General features: G+C 48.0%; 1 protein-coding gene across 2 annotated transcripts in view; it reads right to left on the bottom strand.

Moving 5' to 3' along the window:
• GATA4 (GATA binding protein 4) overlaps nt 1–23,404 on the bottom strand; it is a 46,227-nt gene that overhangs the window by 5,318 nt on the left and 17,505 nt on the right. The window contains exons 3-7 of one of the 2 annotated variants that reach the window (XM_067556176.1): nt 10,118–10,284; nt 9,353–9,415; nt 5,127–5,252; nt 1,340–1,427; nt 335–474 (exon numbers count right to left, since the gene is read on the bottom strand). In XM_067556176.1, coding sequence (XP_067412277.1) covers nt 335–474; nt 1,340–1,427; nt 5,127–5,252; nt 9,353–9,415; nt 10,118–10,284 — 584 coding nt within the window. The remainder of the gene's footprint in view (nt 1–334; nt 475–1,339; nt 1,428–5,126; nt 5,253–9,352; nt 9,416–10,117; nt 10,285–23,404) is intronic. The other variant, XM_067556177.1, reaches the window with a different exon arrangement.

The raw sequence follows: 23,404 nt of genomic DNA, 5'->3' as shown, positions 1-23,404 counted from the left end.
GGAACTTCAGTTGTCAGCAAGATGGCTGCCTCCAGTTCTAGGCTCAGACCTATCCTGTGCAATTGAAAGTTGGGGGATGGGAGTGAGATCATTTCACAGCACATGGAAACATGAGTGAACTACAGGCCTGTCCCACAGGCCAGCAGCAGGAGGCCTTTACCCTTCTTAAGCCCTGGGAACTCTGCACTGGAGCAAATTTCAGATCCTAGGGGTGAGCAAAATGGCTGTTGTTTTCCTTCAGAGAAGGTTCTGAGGGAGTCTTTTCTCCTCAAGTCACCTACATTGAAGTCACACCTTGGTCACATCTCTTGGTCTTTTCTTCCTGCTTCATTACCTGAGCAATAGGGCTTGGGTGCCCATAATGAGATGAAAGCCCCGGTTCCGTCTTTATGGGGCGCATTTCCTCCGTGTTGGAGGTGTTGGTGCTGCTGGTGGAGCTGGTGGTGGGGGTGAGACTCTCACTACTGGATGGTCCTAGGAGAAAATAGCGGTTAAGACAGGCTTCCCTCCAGATGAGTTTTAAGTACCAAAAACATAGCAAAGCATCTGTGGTTTGGGGAAAACAGAAATCTGTTCACAGGCAGGGATTTGGGTCACAACTAACTTGAATTTGTCTGGCTTTGACTTCAGGTCACAGGTGCTTGTTACATCTGTGACCCAAAATCCTCTCAATTCCAACTGGCAAGGGAGGTACAACATCCTGATCCTGATCTGTGCATGCTGGTTCACCAAAGAATATCATGTAAGGCCATTGAAAGACTTTCAATCTTAACCAAGTTTGGAGAGAGGAAGAAAGGGATGTTGAGATATCTGCTCATTTGGTAAATTATCCTTGTCCCCCACTTACAGTGTGCCTGCCTCTCATTCCATGTACTCTTTATCCCTGCCAGAGCGGGATAGAAAAATCCCAAATTTTGACAAAGAGGGAAAAAAAAACCCACTTCAATGGTGACATTTTTCACTGCAGCTGATCTCCCATAGTCCTATGTCAGCATAAACAGGGCTTGGTGTACAACCTACAAATGATTCTCTGGGGGAAGTGGCTTCTGTGATTGTGCCATAGCCCTGCTTGGGAACCTGGAAAGAATATCACCAGGATATTACCGGGGCTAATTAGTACCAATTATGATGGGGATTCCTGTGCACTGGGATCTGGACTGACAACTCTCATTTCACATAGGTCATGAAACAGCAAATGGTGCTCAGCTACCTGTTTGCTACATCAGGGGATGTCTGATTCGGAGGGCATCATTCTTAATTTAATGCTAAAGGGTGAGTTTCTGATACTATGCGCCTCCTGCACACACACGCACACACGGCTGTCTTGTTTAACACTCACCTGCTGGTGTCTTGGATTTGTTAAGGTTCTTGGGCTTACGTTTCCTCGTTTGTATCCCTTCTTTTCTCATTGCTAAAGGCCTTGGGACCTAGGAATCCAAAAGCAAAGCCTGTTTTCAGAATGTACATAATACAACGTAATGAACTGGGATCGCATCCCTGCCTCCTAGGATCTGAGGTAACCAGCAGATTTAACTAAAAACCCATGAAGCCAAAAGTTACTGACCAGTAGTGATTGAATTAAGACTAGAGACAGGTCATGGCTGCAAAGTTTGGATCCAGATCTGGCTCTGAATTTTTCTGAGATAATTTTTCTGAGTGTTTGCATCCAGGGCTTTGAGTCACAAATTTTAAAGTCAAAAGGGACTATCAGATCTTCTAGTCAGACCTCCTGTATAACTCAGGTCAGAGAAGTCTCTGTCTACACGACAGGGCCTATGTTGACACAGCTATGCTGGCATATCCCTCTCATGCAGACGCAGCATATGCTGACAGAAGTTTTTCTGCCAGTGCAGGAACACCGTGTCTCTGAATGAAGTTCACTTGGCTGACAGAAGTAATCTATGCCCGGGGATTTTGTCAGTATAGCTATGTCGCCGGTTGGGGGAAGGAAGAAGGTGAGTTCACACCGTGACCGACACAGCCATGCCAGTGTAAGTTTTAAGTGTAGACCGGGCCTAGAGCATATCTTCTAGAAAGGCATCCACCCGGTTTTCATCTGAAGACTTCATGAGATGGAGAATCCACTACTTCCCTGGCTAGTCTGTTCCATTGCTTAACCACCCACACTGTTAAAATTGTGCCTTATTTCCAACTTGAATTTGTCTGGCTTTGACTTCCACCCACAGGTGCTTGTTACATCTGTGACCCAAAATCCCCTCGATTCCAACTGGCAAGGGAGGTACACGAATATCCTGATCCTGGTCTGTACATTCTGGTTCACTGAAGAATACCATGTGAGGTCTTAAAGCTAGGGTCACACTGGTCATTGATATCATTGTGAAATGTATGATCTAATACTATGTAAGGAGTCAGCTATGTATACTGAAAATGGGCTTTAAAGTCTGCATCAAGGCAGAGCTGGCAATCAGGTTTTCTGTCAGACACAAGATGTTTATTCGCCTGTCTCTGTGTCGGCACATTCATTGAGCATTGTAAGCGAACGCAACGCTACACATCTACATTCAAAGTCAGCAGGGGGATGTGAAATGAACAGGGCAGCAGCACACAGCAGAATAAGCCAGGGGGATATCCATACTCAGTTCAGACAATGAACTTTGGGGATATAAGTAGAAGGCAAAAAGACACCCCTTCATCCTGCACCCAGGAAGCAAATGGACAGTGCGTTTACATTCATGAAAATGGGATCTCTGTCTGCCTTGCTGGAAGATGCTGTAATTGATTTTGGATGAAATAAGACTCCTTTAGAGAGAAGGTAGCCAATAAAGTTTAGTCTTTAGAAAGCATTTTGTTTTATACAGAACCCTTTTGTTTCCATTATCCTCACTCACGAGCTCTTGAATCTTTAGTAATAAAACTTATCCTTGGTTTCACTATAAATCTATTTAAATGCGGTCACGTGGAGCTAGGTGCGGATCCTGAGTTGGCTCATACAAGCTGGTGTGTGCGCTGTTCTCTTGGGGACAGCAGAGCTGGTATTTTTGTGGTGCTCACTGGAGAAGGGGATGGCTACAACAGCGGAGGTTTCTAAGGAGCTCGGAGACTGGGATGCACCTAATATTAACCTGCAAGGCAAAGACAGGGTTGGGCGAGCTTAGAGGAGGTTATTTGGGTAAGTACCAGGATGGAAGTGTCAGGGAGCTGACACCCACCTAAGCACAAGCAAGTCTGCCTCTTGCTGGAGGCGGGGCGGTAACAAGACTCACAGGCCTTGGTACTTCGAAAACCATCACGTGATCTTTAGGGAACATCAACACTACAAGTGCTACAGCAGCAGCTATGCCATTGTAGTGCTGATGTACAGTGCTTCCTCCATCGACAGAAGGGTTTTCCCACCAGTGTAGCTAATCCGCCTCTCCAGGAGGCAGTAACTAGGACAATGGAAGAATTCTGCTGTCGACCCAGCTGTGTCTACACCAGGGTTAAGTTGACCCAACCACAGCACTCCGGGCGCCAAACTTTTCACAGCCCTAATTTTAAATAGAGACCAGGTGTTACTCTTTGGTCTAGGCCCATCTGTAAATGAACACTACAGCATGCAGGCTTGGGGAATGGAGATGATTAACTGCATCTATTAATTAGTGTCTAAAGCTAAAACCTCCCCACCCCAGCGAACAGCAATGGGAAGAGCGGTTAGGATTCGCAGGTCAGCCAATGAGGATTTACAGTTCGTTTTCACTGTGTCTCATTGGACACAAAGCAGATGATAGATTTTAAGGTCAGAAGGGGTCACTCTGATCATCCAGCCTGGCCTTCTGATTCACGTAGGCCACCAAGAGCTGGGACCATCTTCCCTAATTTGCCTTCATCTGGATGGGGGATACACAGTGGTTCATGACTAGGACTGCCTGGGCATTGAACACATTTGTGTCCACCGCTGGAGTTAGGAATACAGGGCTTCATCCTGCACCACTGAAGGGAAGGGGCATTTGTTACTGAGTTCAGAGGGCACAGGAATGGGGAATGAGCCAGTAACACTTTAAAGTCCAGATCTGCCTTGGGGCATGTGTGACTCATTCAAACAGATTCTTTCAGGCCAGCGCTCGCAGTTTGGGGTGGACCTGTTGGGGACCCTCTCAAATATAACCTATTCCTGTCACCATGACAAGACTACAATAGAGAGATGCTTTATTACATTAGACAGCTTTCTTAGGGCGTGTCTACACTGACGGCGACAAAGTCGCCGCCGTCAGATCAACTTACCTGGATCGATTGAGCTGTCAGTGTAGACCCACTCAATCCATCAGGAAGTCAACGCTGGTAATCCACCCCCGCAAGTGGCGCAGCGCTGCGTTAACGGGAACACGGTTCCCGCAGTCGGTGCAGTGCAGTGAAGACACCGCGCAGAAGGGAAGCACAGCAGTCAACGGGAGTTACGCAAGCCACTCTGCATCGCTTGCATAACTCCCGTCGACTGCCGCCGAATCGCCAGGTCAGTGGAGGCCAGGGCTTAGATTCACAGATTCTCAGGCTAGAAAGGACCGTGGTGATCCTCGACGCTGACCTACTACGGAGCACAGGCCAGAGAACTTCCCTGAATTAATTCCCGTTTGAACAAGAGCACGTCTTTTAGAAAAACATCCAACTGGGATTTATAGATTCCCATCGATGGTAAATCCACCCTCGGTAAGTTGTTTCCCCTCATGGTGAAAAACTGGCACTTTCTTTTTACTCTGCATTTGTCAACTTCAACTTCCAGCCATGTTATACCTTTGTCTGCTACAGCCCAAAGAACAAACTCGGAGATGGCATAAACGGGTAAATGATACCTTGCTACCTCACCCTGTTAAATCACTTTAAGTGAGTGCGAGTGCGATTGACGTGTTGGGGTTGGAAGCTGGGGTTGTAGAGGGAAGATCAACCAACAGAAAAGAATAAAAGCACGTAAGATAAAGCAGATTCCCACACCGCACCACGTTAGCTAACCCTGTCTCACACCCACGAGTGTAAACAATCCATCACTAGTGTAACGAGCAGGCGCAAGTCTATTGTATTTGATAGAGGTTCTCATCCCACCGCAGTAGCGGAGCACCCTCGAGAAGTCCACTAAGCAACCTGACTACACATCTGCCAGGCATCATTTGTTCTCAGCGTCTCATTGTCATTACCCCGTGGAGTTTCATGTACAGTCCGCAGGCATTACAGACTGGCTCGCCTTCGGCGTTTCTGCGCCACAGCGTGGTAGTAGTCGTATGGCAGTTGGCACAAGACAGCCCAACGCGGCGGGAGGCGGACTGCAGCAAGAGACAAAAGCAACAGCAATGTCAACAAGTTGCTAGCTTTACCCTTTGCAGGAGCATTTCAAAGTCGGCGCAGGGCCTCTTCCAGGTTTCCCTGACACGTGGCATTTGGGCTTGGAGCTGTTCTGATAATATTTTGCATGACCAACAGCACAACCCGGCCCCGAAGGATCTCAGCGCACTTTACAGCCATGACATGGAGTCAGTCTCCCAACTCCCCTGGGCAGTACGGTCAGTGGGTTTGTACCCATTTTACAGATTTACACACCAAGGCACAGTGGGGTAAAGTGACTTGCCCAAAGACACAACGGGCTTAACCATGAGCCCAGTTGTGCGGGTGCGCAGGTGAGAAAGGGGTGTGTGACAGAATAGAGTATTCCCCAGCATAGGAGCCCCACCATCACCAGACACAGCACGGGGAGGGGTGCGGGAGGGAGCAGCTGCTATTCACCTCCCGTGCAGGTGGGCAGGGAATGAGGCAGGCAGGAGTGGAAAATGGGTTGGGTGGTCACTCCTGCTCCGCTCACTCTACATACCAGCCAGCTGAGATGGCACAGATTGGGAAGGAAGCTACAGCCGCTATATATAGATTTCTCCCTGGGAGTAAGGGAGACACAGGGACTGAACCGTGACTCTCACCCGCCATGGTCCTGAGACAGCACACTGAACAATGCCTCCGCCTCCAACCGGACAGCATCGAGGCCAGTGGCAGAAGGGGACAGAGACCCTGGCTCCCAGGCTGCTCCCAAAACACTCACATCCCCTCTGTCAACGAAGGGAGAGTTGACAAAGGTCAAAGCCAAAGATCTCATTTGTTTCCAGCTTCAAGCGAGACTCCGTCTGACCCTGGCTGAGTCTGGCCCTCGGCCCCGCGCGATCAAATGTGGAGCCAGATTTTTGAGCACTATGGGTGGTGTTTTTGATCCAGGCTTTTGGTTTGTCCCGCCACAGCAACAGGGGCCAGCTGCAAAATAAAGATCTGGATCCTAACACTCCCTCCCCCCAAATCTGAGGGTGTTTAGACCTGGATGTTTGGCGTGGGGCCATCCCTAGCTGCATGTGTTTAAAGGGACGTGGTTGAGATGTCCTGCCAGCATTTCTCTGCTCCTTATAACAACTTTTTTCTTGACATGTAGGTGTCCTGCCTCGCTGACCTGCTGCCCATCCACTGCCTGCTCACATTGCTTTATTATTGTAGGGTTGCTCAGGAATGCCGAATGGATGGATTTTGATTTTGTTTTTAATCGGGGGGAAAAAAACCCAGGACTGATGCATTCTGCCAATTAGAGCCTCTGGCAAAACGCAAGACTGAGGCTCCGGCGGGGCTTCCTGACTGGATTTCCTCTGCTAGCCATGGAAGCGGGGCAGGTACTGTCTTCCAACAGGAGTCCAACAGCACCATCTTGCTGCCGCTTTGCCGGGGAGCGGGGGCAAAGATCTCCTCGATGTCAGAGGTGTATAACGTAAGCTCCCCTGGGCAGGACTCTTGCCTTATAATCCATAGAGCTCCTGATCCCCTTCTGACACCAAATAAATGATCAAAGCAGAGGCTTCCCTACATGAGTTGTTCAATCATATTTTCCTTCAAAAAAAACCCCCGATATTTAAAATCCAGGAAATGTCGATGAAATCATGGAAGCAACTGTATGTGTTACTGCTCCCCCGCCAGGCCTGCTCCATGGAGCGTAGGCGTCTATCACTGGCCCACTTCGGGAACTTTAGCTCATGCTATAATTCTGGAGGTCCCCCGTTCAATCCGGGGGGTGTCAGACAAAATGGCCGTCACAGTCAACATGTAGAATTCCATGAAACCAGCCCCTGTTTCTCTCTCTTCCTTGGTTTTTAACTCCCCCGTGTCTATAATCCACAAAACCGTATCTTCAGTTCCTATCAGGTTTGCCCATTTGGCTGCCATTTCATTGTCTTGCCTTTTCTGCAGATGACAACATGGTTGCCCTTTGTTTACCTCATGACATGAAGGTCGGGGAACCTGGCGCCTCCCCAGTACAACTGCTGTGCACGTTACTGCTTGCCCCTCTTTCTGCTCTGTGTAGGCCTGGAACAAAACCCTGGATCCAAACACATCTGCACTTTGTGGGTATTCAAAACTCAAACCTGGATCAGGAACCTAATGGGCAGAACCAAACCCTGGGATCCGAACAGGCCCTGACAGTTGGGTGTTAAAAACCCTGAGTCAAAATGCTGCTGCTTCAGCAAGTCAGTATAGAAATGACAGGATCAGAGCAGGTAAAATAAAAGCCGGCCTGTCCCTTCAGCTGTCCCTCAAGCACAGTCTGAAACAAAGCTTTTTAGAGGTTGGGAAAAAATCTGTGTGGACGTTTTGTTTCATTCTTTCAGATTTTACCACAGCCCCTTGCACTTCCTGATTAACAGTGGGGGCCTGGAAACTGACGTGCTGAAACCAAATGAGAAAGACTGTTCTTGTAGTACCCGAAGGGGGAAATACTGAAACACAAGAAAGCCCACTAGCCTGAAGTTTGTAGAGCAAAGCAGCGTAGCTAGCTAGGAGCGAGCAGCCTCAGGAGTCAGGCAATATGGATTCCAGTCCCACCTCTACCCCTGATTGGTATTATCACTTCCTCTCTCTTTGGCTTGCTTTCGCCATCTGTGAAATGAGGGTGAGAATACCTATCCCACAAGGGTGTGATGAAGTTTAATTCAGGATTTGCCGAGCTTTGGAAACCTGAGCTCCCCTTCAGGAATCATTCCTCTCCTTGCAACTTCACTCAGTATTAGTAAAGATCATCCACCTTACTGTAGACATCTTCTGTGCACCCCAGCCCAGCTAGGGCTGGGCCCCACATCCTGGAGAGAATCATAGAAGGGGAGGGTTGGAAGGAACCTCAGGAGTTGATCTAGTCCAACCCCCTGCTCAAAGCAGGACCAACTCCAACTAAATCATCCCAGCCAGGGCTTTGAGAGAACATGCAACACAGGCAAACACCACTGTATGTGTCTGCACGCTGGGGAGAAGATCCTGCAAACACACGGGGAGATGTCAAAACACAACCACCGCAGTTACTGTGAAAAGAGCGGCAGTGACCACGCAGCGATGCCTGGCTAGTGGACGCTTAGATGAGGGCATGGCTTTACAGAGCCAGCTGATCTGTAATGCTGACCTATCGATCCTGAACTTATTTACCTGAGTGAGTACCCCAGACGCTGCTTCACAGAGAGCAGGGATTGAAACAGGGACCTCCTCAGCACCAAGGGGCTGTGCCAGACACACATCCTCTGGGAACCACAACCACTCACCAGTGGGTTACACAGGCAGGCACGTCGGGCACCTGTCCCGGGCTCTAAACTTTGCTCGCCCGCTGTGAAAAACGCACGGCAGAACTGACGCAGCACATGGGGATTTGGGGCCAAACTATATTACAGAGCAAGTCCAAATCTCCCCCCCTGCATTCAGCTTCCCCCCAAAAAACCCCACCCCCGGCCATCTCAGCCCTCCCCAGCACTGGGGAGGTTTGCAACTGTGCAACAGTGAGAGCTGCTCCCCGGACACAATGCACGTGTGCAGCAGCCCTTGTGGGCCTGAGTGCAGCTTTCAGAACATAAGTGGGGGAAAAAGCACCCGGGTTCCTTACCACCCCGGTGCTCTAACAAAGAACTAAACAGCCGTGACTTTGGGAGGACAAAGCAGGCGTGCGTCGCCATGAAGCACTTCAGCCAGCAGAGGGCGCCAGCGGATTACGGCCAGGTGGGCGTCCTGCAGAAACCCAGGCAGTAGGGTGATATTTGCCTTCTGCCTCCCTGAAGATGCTGGAGGGTGAGGGACACGGTGAAGGGGATGGGAGGAGGTGAGGCAGGAGGCCACACGTGGAAAATGTCCCCACTTCCTGGCCTGGGCTTGGAGCATCCGCAGCCGTGCGGGGACAGTGGTTTCTCACCAGCAAGGCCAGGCACAAATCTCTCTCCCCGTCCCACCTCCTCTCCGACAGAGGGTGGCATGGCCGCTCACGTGACCTATGAAGCTGCACGGTGCCCTTCCCCAGAGACAGGTGCACAGATCCCAGGGGTGTAAATGGTGTAAATACTTACAGACATGCAGATAGATTCACCTAACTTACCAGCCAGAACCCCAGGCCTGATTTCTCTAGCCACGGTCTGTCCTGACTCCAGCCCCACAGGCCCTGGGAAACACCAAATTGTCTCACTCCTTTTCCCATCCCTGGCATTTCAGTTCCACCTCCCAGCTTGCTAGGACAAGAAGCCACCAGAGGCTGTGGAGGTGGTGGGGTGACCAGAAGATGGAAGAGGTCACAGGCCGGCAGGAGGTAATCCAGGGGTGGGCGTTTTATGTATGTAGACATGGGTAGAAATGTAGAGAGAGGTGGAGGGGACCAGGCAGGGGGTGGAAAGGGAGTTAGGGGCCAGGGGGAGAGCGCTGTATGTTGTTATTTTGTGTAGGATCTTGCAAAGCCACGGGCTAGTCTTCTACTCAGCTGTGTGCAGCAGGAAGACACCCTGGGGTCTCCCATGTGTCCCACAGTCGTTTGCACCAATTGCTATGGGACCTCCACTGAGGAGCCAGTGTAGCCAGCACAAGGGATCACAGAGTGTTCCAGACACCGACAACTCAGCTGGAGCAAGGACATTATTTTGGTGGCACAGAGAGCGGCCCAGGAGGCTGCTGGGTGAAAAGGAGAAGAGAGCAACGGTGTGAAGTGAAATACCAGATGATCTCCCAACATTGCTTAGGACTCTAAGCCTTGTCTTTGCACAGAGCGCCAAGGCGCCGCTGGACAGCTTGGATCGAGTGAGCGTTTCCTGTTCTGGAGTCTATTGTGTCGTTCTGTGCAGGTTGCACGTGAGCCGCACAAGCCTTTCCTTACCAGCCGCCTCTGGGGTTTGATCAGTGGTCGGTTGATGCCGTTCATCTTATGGTAGAGGCCGCACGCGTTGCACAGGTAGTGGCCCGTGCCGTCTCTCCTCCAGAGTGGGGTGGACATGGCTCCACAGTTGACACATTCTCGCCCCTCGGAGTAATCGTCAAAGAACTCTGCTGGCACGACAGTAAACAAAAACAAAGAAGAGGGTGAAAAGATTGAGGTCAATAAAGCATTGTTTTAAAACTCTCCACTCTTGGCCCTAAATCCTCAAACACTAGCGCACCATCTGCAGAGATTTCCGCAGAAAAGGCATCCCTTATTAAAGTCAGGCTGGCCTAGTGGCTAGGAACCTGGCTTGGGATTCAGTTCCTGCCTTGCTACACATATTCTACAGCCCCACGGACAAGCTACTGAGTCGACTCTGTGGCGTTTCCATCAAATGAGGATAATACCTCCCTCCCTACCTCACAGGGGATAAAATCTAGCAATGATCAGGAGCCTGTCAGAAACTAGAGCAGTGCTGTTCAACCTTTTTTCATTTGTGGACCCCTAAAAGATTTCGAAAGGAAGTGCGGACCCCTTTGGAAAATCTCAGATATAATCTGCAGACCCACAGGGGTCTGCAGCCCACAGGTTGAAAACCGCTGTACTAGAGGGATGAGGGTTGTAAAACTAACTAGAGAGGGATAACTGAGGCTCTCTCTTCTCATCAGAATCACCCTGCTCAGATAGGCGCAGATCTAAAGCCCACTGATGTCAATGTAAAGAATCTCATTGACGCTGGGTTGGGCTCATCAAGGCGACCTGTGAAAACAACGTGCACCAATTGAGGGTGCAAAGTCCTCATTTTCACATGTAAACCGGGAAGACACACTCAGCATCCTCTTTCACAAGCAGACATCTAGCTCTGCGTGTACACACTGGATCCGCATGCACAATGGATGCAGATGTAACACACCACACTCATCATTGGGAAGAGACCCTGGGACTAGCAGCATAGAAACATAGGCCTCTACCACTTGGAGCAAAGGAGGCCTTTTCGAATGGCAAGAAAACAGCAGACTGCTATAGTGACTGGGGCGAGCTACTGGAGGGCGACATGCATTCGGCCAGTGTACTGCACAGGGACATTTCTAGCCAGTTCCACAGAAGTACCCGCATGTGCAAACCTGGCCTATGACATCAGCTTACAAAGTATGTGCCTGGGACTTTGGAGATGCTAACGAGACTCTTCCTCCAGCACTGCAGCCCCAAGACAGCGATGGGAGAGTAAGCTGGGCTCGATTCTGCCTTGGCAGTTACAAGCTTAGCACCCAGACTCATGGCTCTGATAATGGTGTGAGAGATGGGTCACATCCTGATTTTCAGATCTCAGGGTGAGCTTGCAGTGCCGGGCTACGTGTGTTACACAGTCCACTCTGGACCCGATCCACAGAGGCACAGCATCTGGCAGAGCTCTTTAGAGTGAGCTATAGAGATTCATGCTTTCAGCCCAGTTCAAACTTCATGGCTGATCACAGCTGTTCTGCAAGTGGGGGCTTGCCTGCTATTTGAATGGGATTTCTCCAGTGTTAAATTCAGCTTGCGCTTAAAAGACAGGCTTTGTAGCTGGTGGGTCGAACAGACCTGGGTCATCTCGGATCAGGAATAGAGGGGAACCAGTGAGGTACATGTGCAGATAACAGGAAACAATGCAAACCCAGCCTCACGATAAAGAAGTGCAATTCAATTGCAATCACAGAATCATAGCACTAGAAGGGACCTTGAGAGGTCATCTAGTCTAGTCCCCTGCACTTATGGCAGGACTAAGTATTATCTAGAAACCATCCCTGACTGATGTCTGTCTAACCTGCTCTGAAAAACCTCCCATGATAATCCCACAACCTCCCTAGGCAATGTATCCCTGCGCTTAACTACCCTGACAGGAAGTTCTTCCTAACGTCCAACCTAAACCGCCCTTACTGCAATTTAAGCCAATTGCTTCTTGTCCTGTCCTCAGAGGTTAATGAGAACAATTGTTCTCCCTCCTCCTTGTAACAACCTTTTAGGTACTTGAAAACTATGATGTCCCCTCTCGGTCTTCTCTTCTCCAGACTAAATCACAGGCAAACTTGGTGCAGTTCCCTTTGACTTGGTAAAATGAGAACATCTGGTGTGAGTATCCACAGGATATAAATATCTACACCGTCAGGACTGCAATGCATGGTTACCATACAGAGGATGGCAGACCCATACAGAGGATAACAGCCTAAGGCTGCTGTCAGTCTGTGGAGTTACTCCCCTAGCTAACAGATTAGCCTCTTTCACACTGCTCTGATGCAGCCCCAGCTGATGACCAGCGTGGGGTGGAGGAATTGTTACGAAATCATTCCTGCAGATTCACTTCCCTGATTACAACTGAAGGAATGAGATTACTTGGCTCTCAGTCTAAACATAGAAACAACGGGCGGAGAATGTAGTTGCTGCGTTAGTTCCTTGAGCCACGAAAGAGTGATGACAAAAAAAGAGGGAGGATGGGGAAAGGAAGAAAAAAAAACCTCTGCAGCTCAGTTTGTTCTGGGTTTGCAACACACGACTCAGCCACCCCGGGAGGTTTCAGTCTTTTGGGGTTTCTTGTGCAGAAACACGGTACATGGTGTGTACCAGAGTAGGGAGCAGAATATACATAATATCCAGGTCAGTGTTGATAGAAGCACATTTTTGGAAGCTGTGCAGGCGAGGCCATGCCAAACAGAAGTGCCCTGTGTAGCACTGCAGTGCAGATCCTAGGACCCTTGCCATGCGATAACGGGCTTTGTTATAGCTGCGTGACCTCTGGGACCCTAACAGATCACTGCACAGACAAATCAGAGACAAGCATGCTGAGACTAACAGCTTTGATCAGGGGAACCTGTTTCCCACTCCACGCCCCTAGCGGATTCGTTGGTGTCCCGACTCCTTTCACCGCAGATCCTGGTTGCAGTTTCTACACTGAAGTCAGGAGCAAATGAGGTCTAGCACTCAGGCCTGATCCAAATTACATAGACTCCTGTTGATTTCGTTCTGTGGATTTCAGTAGGCTTTGGACACTTAAGTGCATTACAGACAGCATAATTTTATTTTGAGTCTTGTGGTATTTGGTGTTTTTCTTCAAGCCCCAGCTCCTGGAATCATGTTATTAGATAAGAATCTAGCATTCCTTTGGGAAAAAATAGAAGATTCTAGCCCACATGCTTGTGCGGAAAAGCTTGAAAATGTGAAGCAAATGTACCCTATAAGCTCAGAAACCAGAAGACACAGAAAAAGAAGCAACTTTTATTTTTTTTAAATATCATGATTTTTATGACAATCTCATTATTTTCTCAGCCTGACTCATGATTTTGGGGCTGCAGGGTTGCTAATATTGTGACTATAATGCCTTCCTTGTCTCCTTACAATTAGTTGAGTCTCAACCAAACCACAGATCAATAAGCATCTTTTGAAAAGGGAAGGAAGGCATTAGAACAGTTGGTTAGGAAACGATTTTTTTCCTTTGAAAAATCTCAACAAAATCAAAAATTTCAATGAACAAATAAAAAAATGTCCTTGATTTTTGGGGGGTTTTCTATTAAAGCCCACAAAATTTCAAAAGAAATTTTAAAAAATTTCACACAAATCTTTATTTTGTCAAAAGGCCATTTAAAAAAAAAAGTAAAATTTTTAACACATTCCAGAAATAAACAGTAAAATAGGACTGGTCTAAAGATTTAACTCAAAACTTTTTCCACCAGAAAACTGTTTTCAACAAAATGAAAATGTGACATGTCTGCTTTCCTGGAAATTTTAATTTTTTTTTTAATCAGAAAACCAAAAATTGAACGTTGTTGGCCAAAAATAAAAAAGATTTTGTCCAAGAACTTTTTTTGTTTGTTTTCAGCCAAAAACAGGAGGGGGGGGAAAAATGGCTGAAACCCAAATTTCAGGGTTTTGATTTTCTGAGAAAAATTCAAAATTTTCTGCTGAAATCTTTAACAAAAATATTTTTAAATAACTTTTGCCAACATTTTCCGTTGGGGGGAAGGGAGGGATCATTTTCCATTCAGTTCTACTGACAAGTATGTATCATTACTATCGACCTGAAGTCTACTGTCAGGACAATGTTATGAAGCTGCTTTTCATTAGATTCTCCCCCTTCCTACACCCTATCTTCTCTGTATTCATTTCCCACTCCACCCGCCCTCTGCTGTGATTTTCCACCTTTCTTTCCCCCACTGCAGTTTTTCACTTCCTCCTGTCTGCTCCATTTTTCAGTCTCTCTCTCCTTAGTGAAATGTGAACTTGAGAGCATTGGAATCAATACTCCCATCACATTCAAGTGGGTTTCACCTGGCTCATCTATAAAAGATAATGGCCAACATTTTCAAAAATGGGTACCTAAAGTTAGCCTGCTAAGAAGGACTGGTCAGAAATAATTTCCAGCGGAACACTGGGTTTTTGCTTAAATTAAAATGTTTGCAGCAAGTGTCTGCTCTCCACAAAAAAATCCAATTTCTCATTGGAAAACCAAACATTTTTCAGTTTCCAGCAATTTGTGGCTGGCTATGTTCATTTTTGGGGATTTTCAGTTGTTTGATGAAAACTTGAAATTTTCCACTGAAAATTTTGACAAGCATGTTTCGCTTTCATCTAAATCTTTTTTTTTTTTTTTTTTTTTGGGGGGGGGGGAGGGGGAAGGGGAGGAGTGGAGAATGACATTTCCCATTGAGCTCTACACCTAAATACATAATGTAGGTGTCTCAGAAGTGCTGATCACCCATCCTTGTGACTTTAATGGCAACTGCAGATGCTCATTACTTCTGAAAATCAGACCATTAATATCACCCAGCTGTTCTTGAGGCTTGCTGAGGTCTCTGTCAGCGCTAATATCTCCAGCATGATGATCTCTTAGGTCAATGTGACAAGATCACACCGCCCAAGGAGGAAATGCGGAGCCGGTCCTTGAAGACGAAGTTTGCAAGGTGTAATCTCATCACAATCTCATACACCACTACAGACTTGTCAGAGGAGAGTCATCAGGAAGACATCCTTCTCCTTCTCCAGGGCATACTTTATGTTGCTGAAATCCTTTTAACAGGAATGCTCCCTAGGAGGATTTCTTCACACACCATCAACTGGCTTAGAACAGCCGTCTTGAGGTTTGATATGTGCGGTTTAGATTTGGCAGGGCCCCATTATCCTCTCTGTAGAGGTGAATTAGCACACACGAGACTGGATGTCTTTCGTTGTGTGGCGTTCTCTGGCCTGTGTCATACGGGGGACAGGCTAGACACCATAATGATCCCTTCTGCCCGTAACAATCTATGAATCTACAAAAGAAGGGGAACCTGACTTCTTAACTACTCCAGCCCTAGTCACCCCTTCCCTCCTTGGGAGCTCTTCACTGGCTTCGTGTCTCTTCTCACATCCAACAAAGCTTCTCCGCCTTGTTATCGAGGCCCTACGTGCCCTCACCCATGTCTCTGCTTTCATTCCCCTCCAATGCCTCTTGCTCTGCTCAGTGACACCGGAGGAATGGCTGGGTGGGATTCTCTGGTCTGTACCATGCAGCTGGTCAGACTAGATCAGCGGTTCCCAAACGTTTTCCCTGCATTTCCCGCTACCATTGCAGTTTAGAAATGATGTCCTCCCTGCCATGGGAGCTCACACGCACTGTACATGCAAGGTCATGCCGCAAGGAGGCGGCCATTTTGATTTACAAAATGGCACCCTTGGGCTGCGTAATCTCACACACATACGGTGCGTGCGAGGCCATGCTGCATGGGGAGCACCGTTTCGTACTGCAAAAAATCGCACCCTCCCTGCGACGTGACCTCGTGCCCACGGTGCATGTGAGGTCACATTGTGCGGAGGAGGCCCTTTTGTAAAATGGCGTCCTCCGCACCCTCAGGATTGCCAGGACCCCATCTGCTGATGAAGCGACCCCACCTGGGGTCACGACCCACAGTTCGGGAACTGCTGGGCTAGATGATCGTAATGGTCCCTTCTGGCCTTCCAGTCTATGAAACCTGAAGCTCTCAAAATGAGCAGCCTCTTGTGAAGATTTGGGCCGTCCCCTCTTTCGGCCCCAGCCCCCCATTTGCACAATGTCGCTGCTCCACATGGATTCGGTTTGGCTGGTTGGCTTCGGTTTCTCCAGGGTTCTGCTCATTTAATTTCGCCTTTTCGTTAATGCCCAGGATTCAGTAACATTAGACTCTGGAGCGTCCCTGGGGAAGGCGCCTGGGTAAGTGCTTTCATGGCTTTAAATCCAGTCATTAGGAGCCCTTTTGACATTTATTCTTTCCCCCACCTTGTCCTGGCAGCCTGGAAAGGAAACATTTATTCAGGCAGCAAATTGCCTGAACAGCTCCCCCAGGGAGCCAGAACAATGGGAGCGGAGGGAAGGGCTCCTCCAGTCACACGCAGGGCAACAATTTCCCTTTCACGGAGCCGCTGGACAGCAGAGATTGATGGGTCCATAATGTGACCTCTTTATTACCCTTCACACCAGGGAGGTCCTTCTGTGGAGATTTACACCCCGCCCAGAGCCAGGTAGAGCAATTGGCAAGGCACTGTGGCCTGGGAGGGGATTAAGTTTGCCGGGGAAGTGTTTCGGCCACCATTTGTGTGAGAAACATACGCAGAAGCCTCTGACTGGAATGGCTTCCCTCTCCTCTTAGTACTCACCGCCTCCACCCGCCGCCCTGGCTCACCACGTGCACTGCATCATCAGCGTAATCCTGTATCACGATGTCGGACGGTTCCCTTTTTGCCCCTTCCCCCACGCTTCGGCCATTACGTTAGGCCTGACTGGGGGCAGAGCACGACGGGTGCTGAGCACTTTGAACTCCCGTCAACGTCTAAAGGAGTCAAGGGCACCCGCAGCACCTCAGAGGAGGCTCCAGGGCCCCACAGCCTTGGGTCTTTAGATTGTCAACTGCTAAAGGCCAGGGCAGATTCTTACATGAAACAGCACGGCCTAGTGGTTAAGGAACTAGCCTTCGAACCAGGTGACCTGAGGGCTGGCCCTGGCTTGGCCACTGACCTGCTGTGTGACCTTGGATGAGTCTTTCCCCTTTCACCCATTGTTTATTCAGAACACAAGGTCCTCACGGTGGGGGATGTCCTTCATTGCCTATATGACACAACGGCCCCCAGTCTCGGTTGGAGCCTCTGGGTGCTTCCATAATCTATCTCAGTGGTTTACAACTTTTTTTCATTTGTGGCGCCCTCAAAAAATGTCGAATGGAGGTGTGGACCCCTTTGGAAATCTTAGACGTAGTCTGCGAGCCCCCAAGGATCCGTGGCGTACAGGCTGAAAAGCACTGATCTAACAGCAGGAACAGGATCTCAGTCCAGTGGTTGGGTTTAAGAAGGAAAAGACATTGCCAAGATTCAACTCATCCAGGGCCCAGGCTCTCATTGAGCACCAGTCGCTGATTAAGGAGCCGCTCACCAGGCAAAATGGAGCCCGCACAGAGGAAGGGCTCAGATGTTCGCGGGAGGCCCGGAGCGGTGGTGGATGATTGTACCAAGGCACGTTTTATTTGGGGGAATAGTTCCATTTAAAGGAAGGATTTCTTGGAAGTAAAGACAAATCATAACCCAGGAAGCCACATATTTCTGGCCAATGTCGCAACCGTTCCCAAACCAATCCTTTGTTTCTTTCAAGTTTAAAAAGCCTACATTGTGGGCCTTGAAGGGGTCATCTTTGGGGACTGAACGTGGAACTTCTGGATCTAAAAGCATGAGCTTCTACTGCATGAGCTAAAGAACCCGAGGAAAGAGTGTCTAGTGGTTAGAGCACTACCCTGCATTCAATGCTGTGCTGCACCACACACTTCCTGTGTGAGTTTAGGCAAGTGACTTTGTCTCTCATCAGTACAATGGGGATAATATTAAAAATCAGGAGGTGCTCAGACAGTGCGGTAATACAAATACCTAAGACGGAGAGAAAGTCCGTTAGCTCAAATGCAATAGCAGATTTACAAACTATTATACATGGGCCCTCCACTAGAAGGGGACAAAGAGCCTCGCTGCGTTATTTTGGATGGGACGTACTTGAGACAGTTTATTCAACTCTGACAGCTCTTTCCCTCCTCTTCTGCCTGTTATCTTCACTCCTTTTGATTTGCCCCCATGGAAATGGGTTTCCATTAATACTGGAATTTTGTTTACAGACGGAGGGAAATTTAATATCAACATTTCCCCATAAAAAAGTGTCTTGTCAGTTCAGTGAAGCACCTACATAAAGGAGAATCCATCCTTCAAATATAGCACTTATAGGCTTTAAACAGAGCATGAGAGCAGTTCTTCCTACAGAGACACTGTGTTTCCTAAAATAATTTGTTATGATAAGAGGTGAGAGCGGCACACTCGTGTAAACCCGAGTCCCAGATGGACTCAAGAGGATTCTCACTTCACACAAGTGCACGTTGGCTTTAAAACGCAGACCCAGAGTACTCTAAATTGGACTTAAGAAAGGCAGGGGATTCCCGCAATACAGTAGACGAGATCTGAGCTGGGAAGCAGAGCACAGGGGCAGATGGGAAAGCAGAACTGCCGAACTTCATTAAAAAATTATGAGCCAGGCCCTACAAATAATGATTAGCTTAAAAATCATGATTTAAAAAAAAAACAACATTTAGGGTTCTTTATATTTGTCTTCTCATGTCAGAGCCTTTGGACTCATGTTTTCAAGATTTTAGCTGCAACCATAAAGGCTTGAAACTCACTTAGTTTCTTGAAATAAGAGCTGAGCTTCTCATGTAATCACATGACTCCAGGAGCTGGTGCTTTAAGAAAAGCATGGGACTCTCAATAAAAATCACAAGACGTTGGAAGCATTGGTCATCCTGATAATGCTACAGAGCTGAGCTGGGGAGCACACCAGAGGCGAGTCGGGAAAGCTGGGAACTCTTGTAATTCTGGGGAATTCACTGCTGGGAAAGCAGGGGGATTTCTGTAATGTTACTGAGCAGACTTGGTCTAGCAATGCTGGAGGAGAGCTCTGAGCTGTTATTGTTTTAAGCAGGAATGAAAGCAGAACAAGGCTGTTCAGACTCCATTCCTACCCTTCTTCCTTCATTCTCTTCTGTTTAGATTTTATTTTCTTTAACATTTAAAGGGCCACAGGCAACCCAGAAAATAAGATTCAGCAAGACTTATGACCAACAGAAACATTTCTAGGACTTTTTTTTTTTTTTAAAGGGCCTCCGTCAACTGGAAAAATCACATTTCCATCTGAAAAAGTGTCCTTGAGGTTGAAAGCGATTCAAGAAAGTAGCATTTTTCTCTGTTGTTTCCATGTATTTACTTTGTGTAGTTGACAGCACTTTGACAATTCACACCCCTGCACCACGCTTTTGGGAGCGTAAATGGAACATATGTAGTGCCTGGACCTGTGTGCTGTTCTCTTAATAGCAGGGGAATGTCACCCTATGGGAATAGTTATAAATACATCACACAGATTTATTGCCCCATTTTTTTTGGTTTGAAAAATTGCCAGCAAACATGAACATTGTCCTCAATTCTGCAATCAGCCGGCTTGGGGTCTGAGCTAGCAGATGCAGTTGCAGAATGGGGTTACCTGTCTGTTAGAATCCCTGTCAATAGCTGGGAATTTAATCTCATGTAAAAGGCCTTGAAGTTGTTACAAAAGATTTTTTTTAAATGTTTGAAACCTGTACTGAAAATATGTTGGGGTTTTTTGGTCATTTTACTCATTTGCTTTGGAAATATGCCAGACCCAGGCATGTGATTTGTTCACTCTGTTAGAAGAAAAAGAGTCTGAATATTTTATAAGCAAATATTATAAGTTATGATCTGGTTCTAACATTAAATCACTTTATAAGAGGGTTTTTTTAAATGACCGTTTCCTTTAGTATCACACGTTTCAAAATGCTACAGCAAATCTGTGGGTACCTAAAGCTTCATAGTTCTTATGCACTTCATGGCCTAGAAGTCGAATCCCCTGCTCAACAAAGCACGGAGCTTTGCCGCTTGACTTTTATCTGAAAACAGCATAAGGCCTATGACACATACAAGAGCAGTTCTGATTCCATCCAGAGGACCATGGTACACACACACACACACGCACACACATACACACGCTGACATCTTTTCAATACTGTACATTGCCAGGGTACAACAGAAAATGGAGGATGAAGCAATCAGGTGATGGGGATTAGATGACTGAAATCTACATGCAGAGTGGTGCGTTAAGATGTCCTGGGACTCGGGAGACATTAGTTCAATGTCTGCTCCTACCACAATGTTTGTGCTACTGGGTAAGTCATTTAACCTCTCTGCAACTCAGTTCCCCCCATGTAAAATGGGGATAATAGCAATCTTCTGGTCTTGCACTAACGTTGTGAGAATCAGCTACTGTGTGGGAGGCGCTCAGACGCGGTGGTGACGGGGCCACGCAGACTGAGAAGCGTGAAAAGTCAATTGGTGGGTGGAATGCCCCAAACTCTGGAGCTCTTTTAAAACATCCGTGTTTAAGGAGAAGCCTGGCCGCTCTACCCCAAATGAGCAGTACCACAAGAGGTGTAAACAGGCCCAGGTGTGAGTGTCTATAGCGGTTACCGCCAGCGCAGACCAGAGGACAATTCCATTTTGCGGCACCTTTCAAGGTTTAGAAATTTGTCCAACATTGGAATGAAAACCCAGCCTTTCGGCGATGGCCTTCACCACTGAGCTAACGTGCACCGGCCTGAAGGAGACTCAGGCTGAAGTCCCTGCCTGCCTGCTTCAGAGCAAAGCTTTTCATCCCAGATCGCTTTGACGCCTGCAGAGCGGGCACGTGAGCCTGGCTCTCCTACATCCCGTTTTGGTGACAATGGAGCAGTTCATCTGGCTCACATGCGGGTGCACTGCAGCATTGCCCCCACCAGCACCATCTACTCTTACTCTGCTCCCCGCAGTGCATTGTGGGAAAACCTGGGCTGCTGCCTCCAGGGCTGATGTCAGGGGCCAAGCGGCATGGTACTCTCCTTATGATGCAGTGCTCTTTGGGAGGACCTTCTGCACATTCCAGGGGACGGGAGGCACAGGAAGGGACCACATGTGGCCACGTTGGGCGTCAGGCCTGCAAACTCTTAGGCCTTGCCTACACTTGCCAGGAACGATATACCAGTAGGGCTATACTGGCCAACTGGCCTAGTGGAGACGCAGTTTATACTGGCAAAAGAGTGCTTTGGCCAGTCTAGCTTAATCCAATTCCCCAAGTGGAATAATCTGCATCAGCAAAAGCGCTACTTTTGCTAATGTAACTACGTTTACACTGAGGCTTTTTGCTGGCATGGTGAGGGGTTCATTTTTTCACATTCCTAGCCCACACAGCTAGGCGGATCCTATTTTCTAGTGTAGACCAGGCCATACGCAGATGAGCAATTTTACATGTGTGAGTAATCCCATTGCCCCATGCAGTGAGACTAAATTACGTGCATAAGTTACAGTCATGCGTAAATGCTTGCAACACTGGGGTTGATTTGTGGACTCGACCCCAGTTACAAACCCAGCAGGTCTGTGCTTTGGAAGGGTCCCTAGCTCCATGTGAATCAGGCCTGCCCTGGAACACCAGATCCAAACCCTTCTGAGCTTTGGCCACATTTGGATCTCGACCTGAACTTCATAGCGTGGTTCCACTGCTAGTTATGGTCAGATGAAGGTTCCTTGATTTACCTGGACAGCAAAGGGAAGGCAGCTAAGGGCCAGATTCTCAGCTGGGGCAAAATGAAATAAATACACTGGCGACAGAGGAGCTATGCTGATTTACATCAGTGGAGGATCTGGTCCCAAGTGTCCAAATAACTGCCGGATCAGTCCTTCTCCACATTTACAACCCCAGTTATATGTCCGGTTGAACATCCTACCCCTAAAGCCATTTCTACACTAGACAGCGTACAGCTGCACCCTGTAACTCTCCAGTGTAGCCACTCTAAGCTGATGGGAGAGAGCTCTCCCATCGACTTCATTCATCCAACCCAACCAGCCGGTAGCTATGTCGGCGTGAGAAGCTCCCCTGCTGACACTGAACTGGCCACACCTTTGCTTAGGTTGGTGTAACTTATGTCACTCAGAGGAGTGGCTTATTCATACCCTGGAGCGACATAAGTTATACCAACATCAGTGGTATTAGACACGGACTGAGACACTTTTCTCATTCAGAAGTAGACGTTTCTGATCCTGCTCATAGATTTAGCTTCATCTTTATTACTTATATTTGTGATTCTTAAGCTGTTAAACATCTAGAATCTTCGCAGCCCATACGACATGTTTTGCAGGTTTATACATTTTAAAAACGAATCTTGGATTAAGCTGACGCCTGCTTTGCTGTGACCTGCGCAGGAAATGGGGACAGAGCCATGATATCAGAGTTCAGGAGGGGAGCTTCGGAGGAATGTTCTTAGAAATGCTTTCCTTCCATCCGACAGGAAACAACATTGGCACCATTTTCTTCCCTGAATTATGTCCATGTTATAAATGGACATTTGCTATCAGAGGTTCCCCTTGGCTAAGTGTCATTTGGTCTGGGGATTTAAAGGCAGGGATGGAACAGAAAAAACAATGCCTACAACCCCCATCTGAAGTGAGAAGTATGAAAAGTAATGGCCAGGAAATGTGGGATTTCTAATGAGCTCTGGTGCTATGTTCCTCTACCCATGAACAAGCCTGGACAAATTAGTTGAAGCTGCGAGCACTGAGTGAGTGCAGTGGTCTTATATAGGCAGAGTCATCTATCTATCTACCTGTTTTAAGGTTTTATCTTGCTGCTGATCACAGCAGTATCTGAGCGCCTTCCAAGTTAAATCAATAGCAATAGCCAAGTCCCTTGGGCACCCCATGGCATCGTCTATGCATTTTGCCTTTACAAAACAATTAAGGTGCTGTGGATGAAATCCACCCCTGAGCTAACGGCCAGTTCAAGGCCTGCCCACTGCTTGCACCCGGTTTGGAAGGTTTCGGTCAGACTTCAGCGGTGTGTAGGCCTCGGGCTAGCCCTCTGCCTGGGGGGGAGGAGGGGGAGATTTATTTCACGCTGAAAAAGGCACCCGGGAAGTTGTAAGGAAGAAGTCAGCACAAAAGGGCGTCCGCATTCCATTTGGAATAGAAAGGGAGCAGGTGATTAGCCATCTCCGCCCACTCCTTCAGCGGGAGGAGAGTGCCCCCTGCTGGGATCTGAGGGCAAACACAGCCCTCATCTTCCTGTAATCCCTCTGTGCATTTGTCTCCTAGCCAACGAGGCCTCCACACCTTCCCACAGCCAAACTATTGCCCGAATCGCCC

The sequence above is a fragment of the Emydura macquarii genome, unplaced genomic scaffold, assembly GCF_026122565.2.
Source record: "Emydura macquarii macquarii isolate MOO-44397 ecotype Brisbane River unplaced genomic scaffold, CSIRO-AGI_Emac_v2 contig_1676, whole genome shotgun sequence".
NCBI lineage: Eukaryota > Metazoa > Chordata > Testudines > Chelidae > Emydura > Emydura macquarii.
Note: the sequence above shows the minus strand (reverse complement) of the source record. Positions and strands in the feature narration are given on the sequence as shown.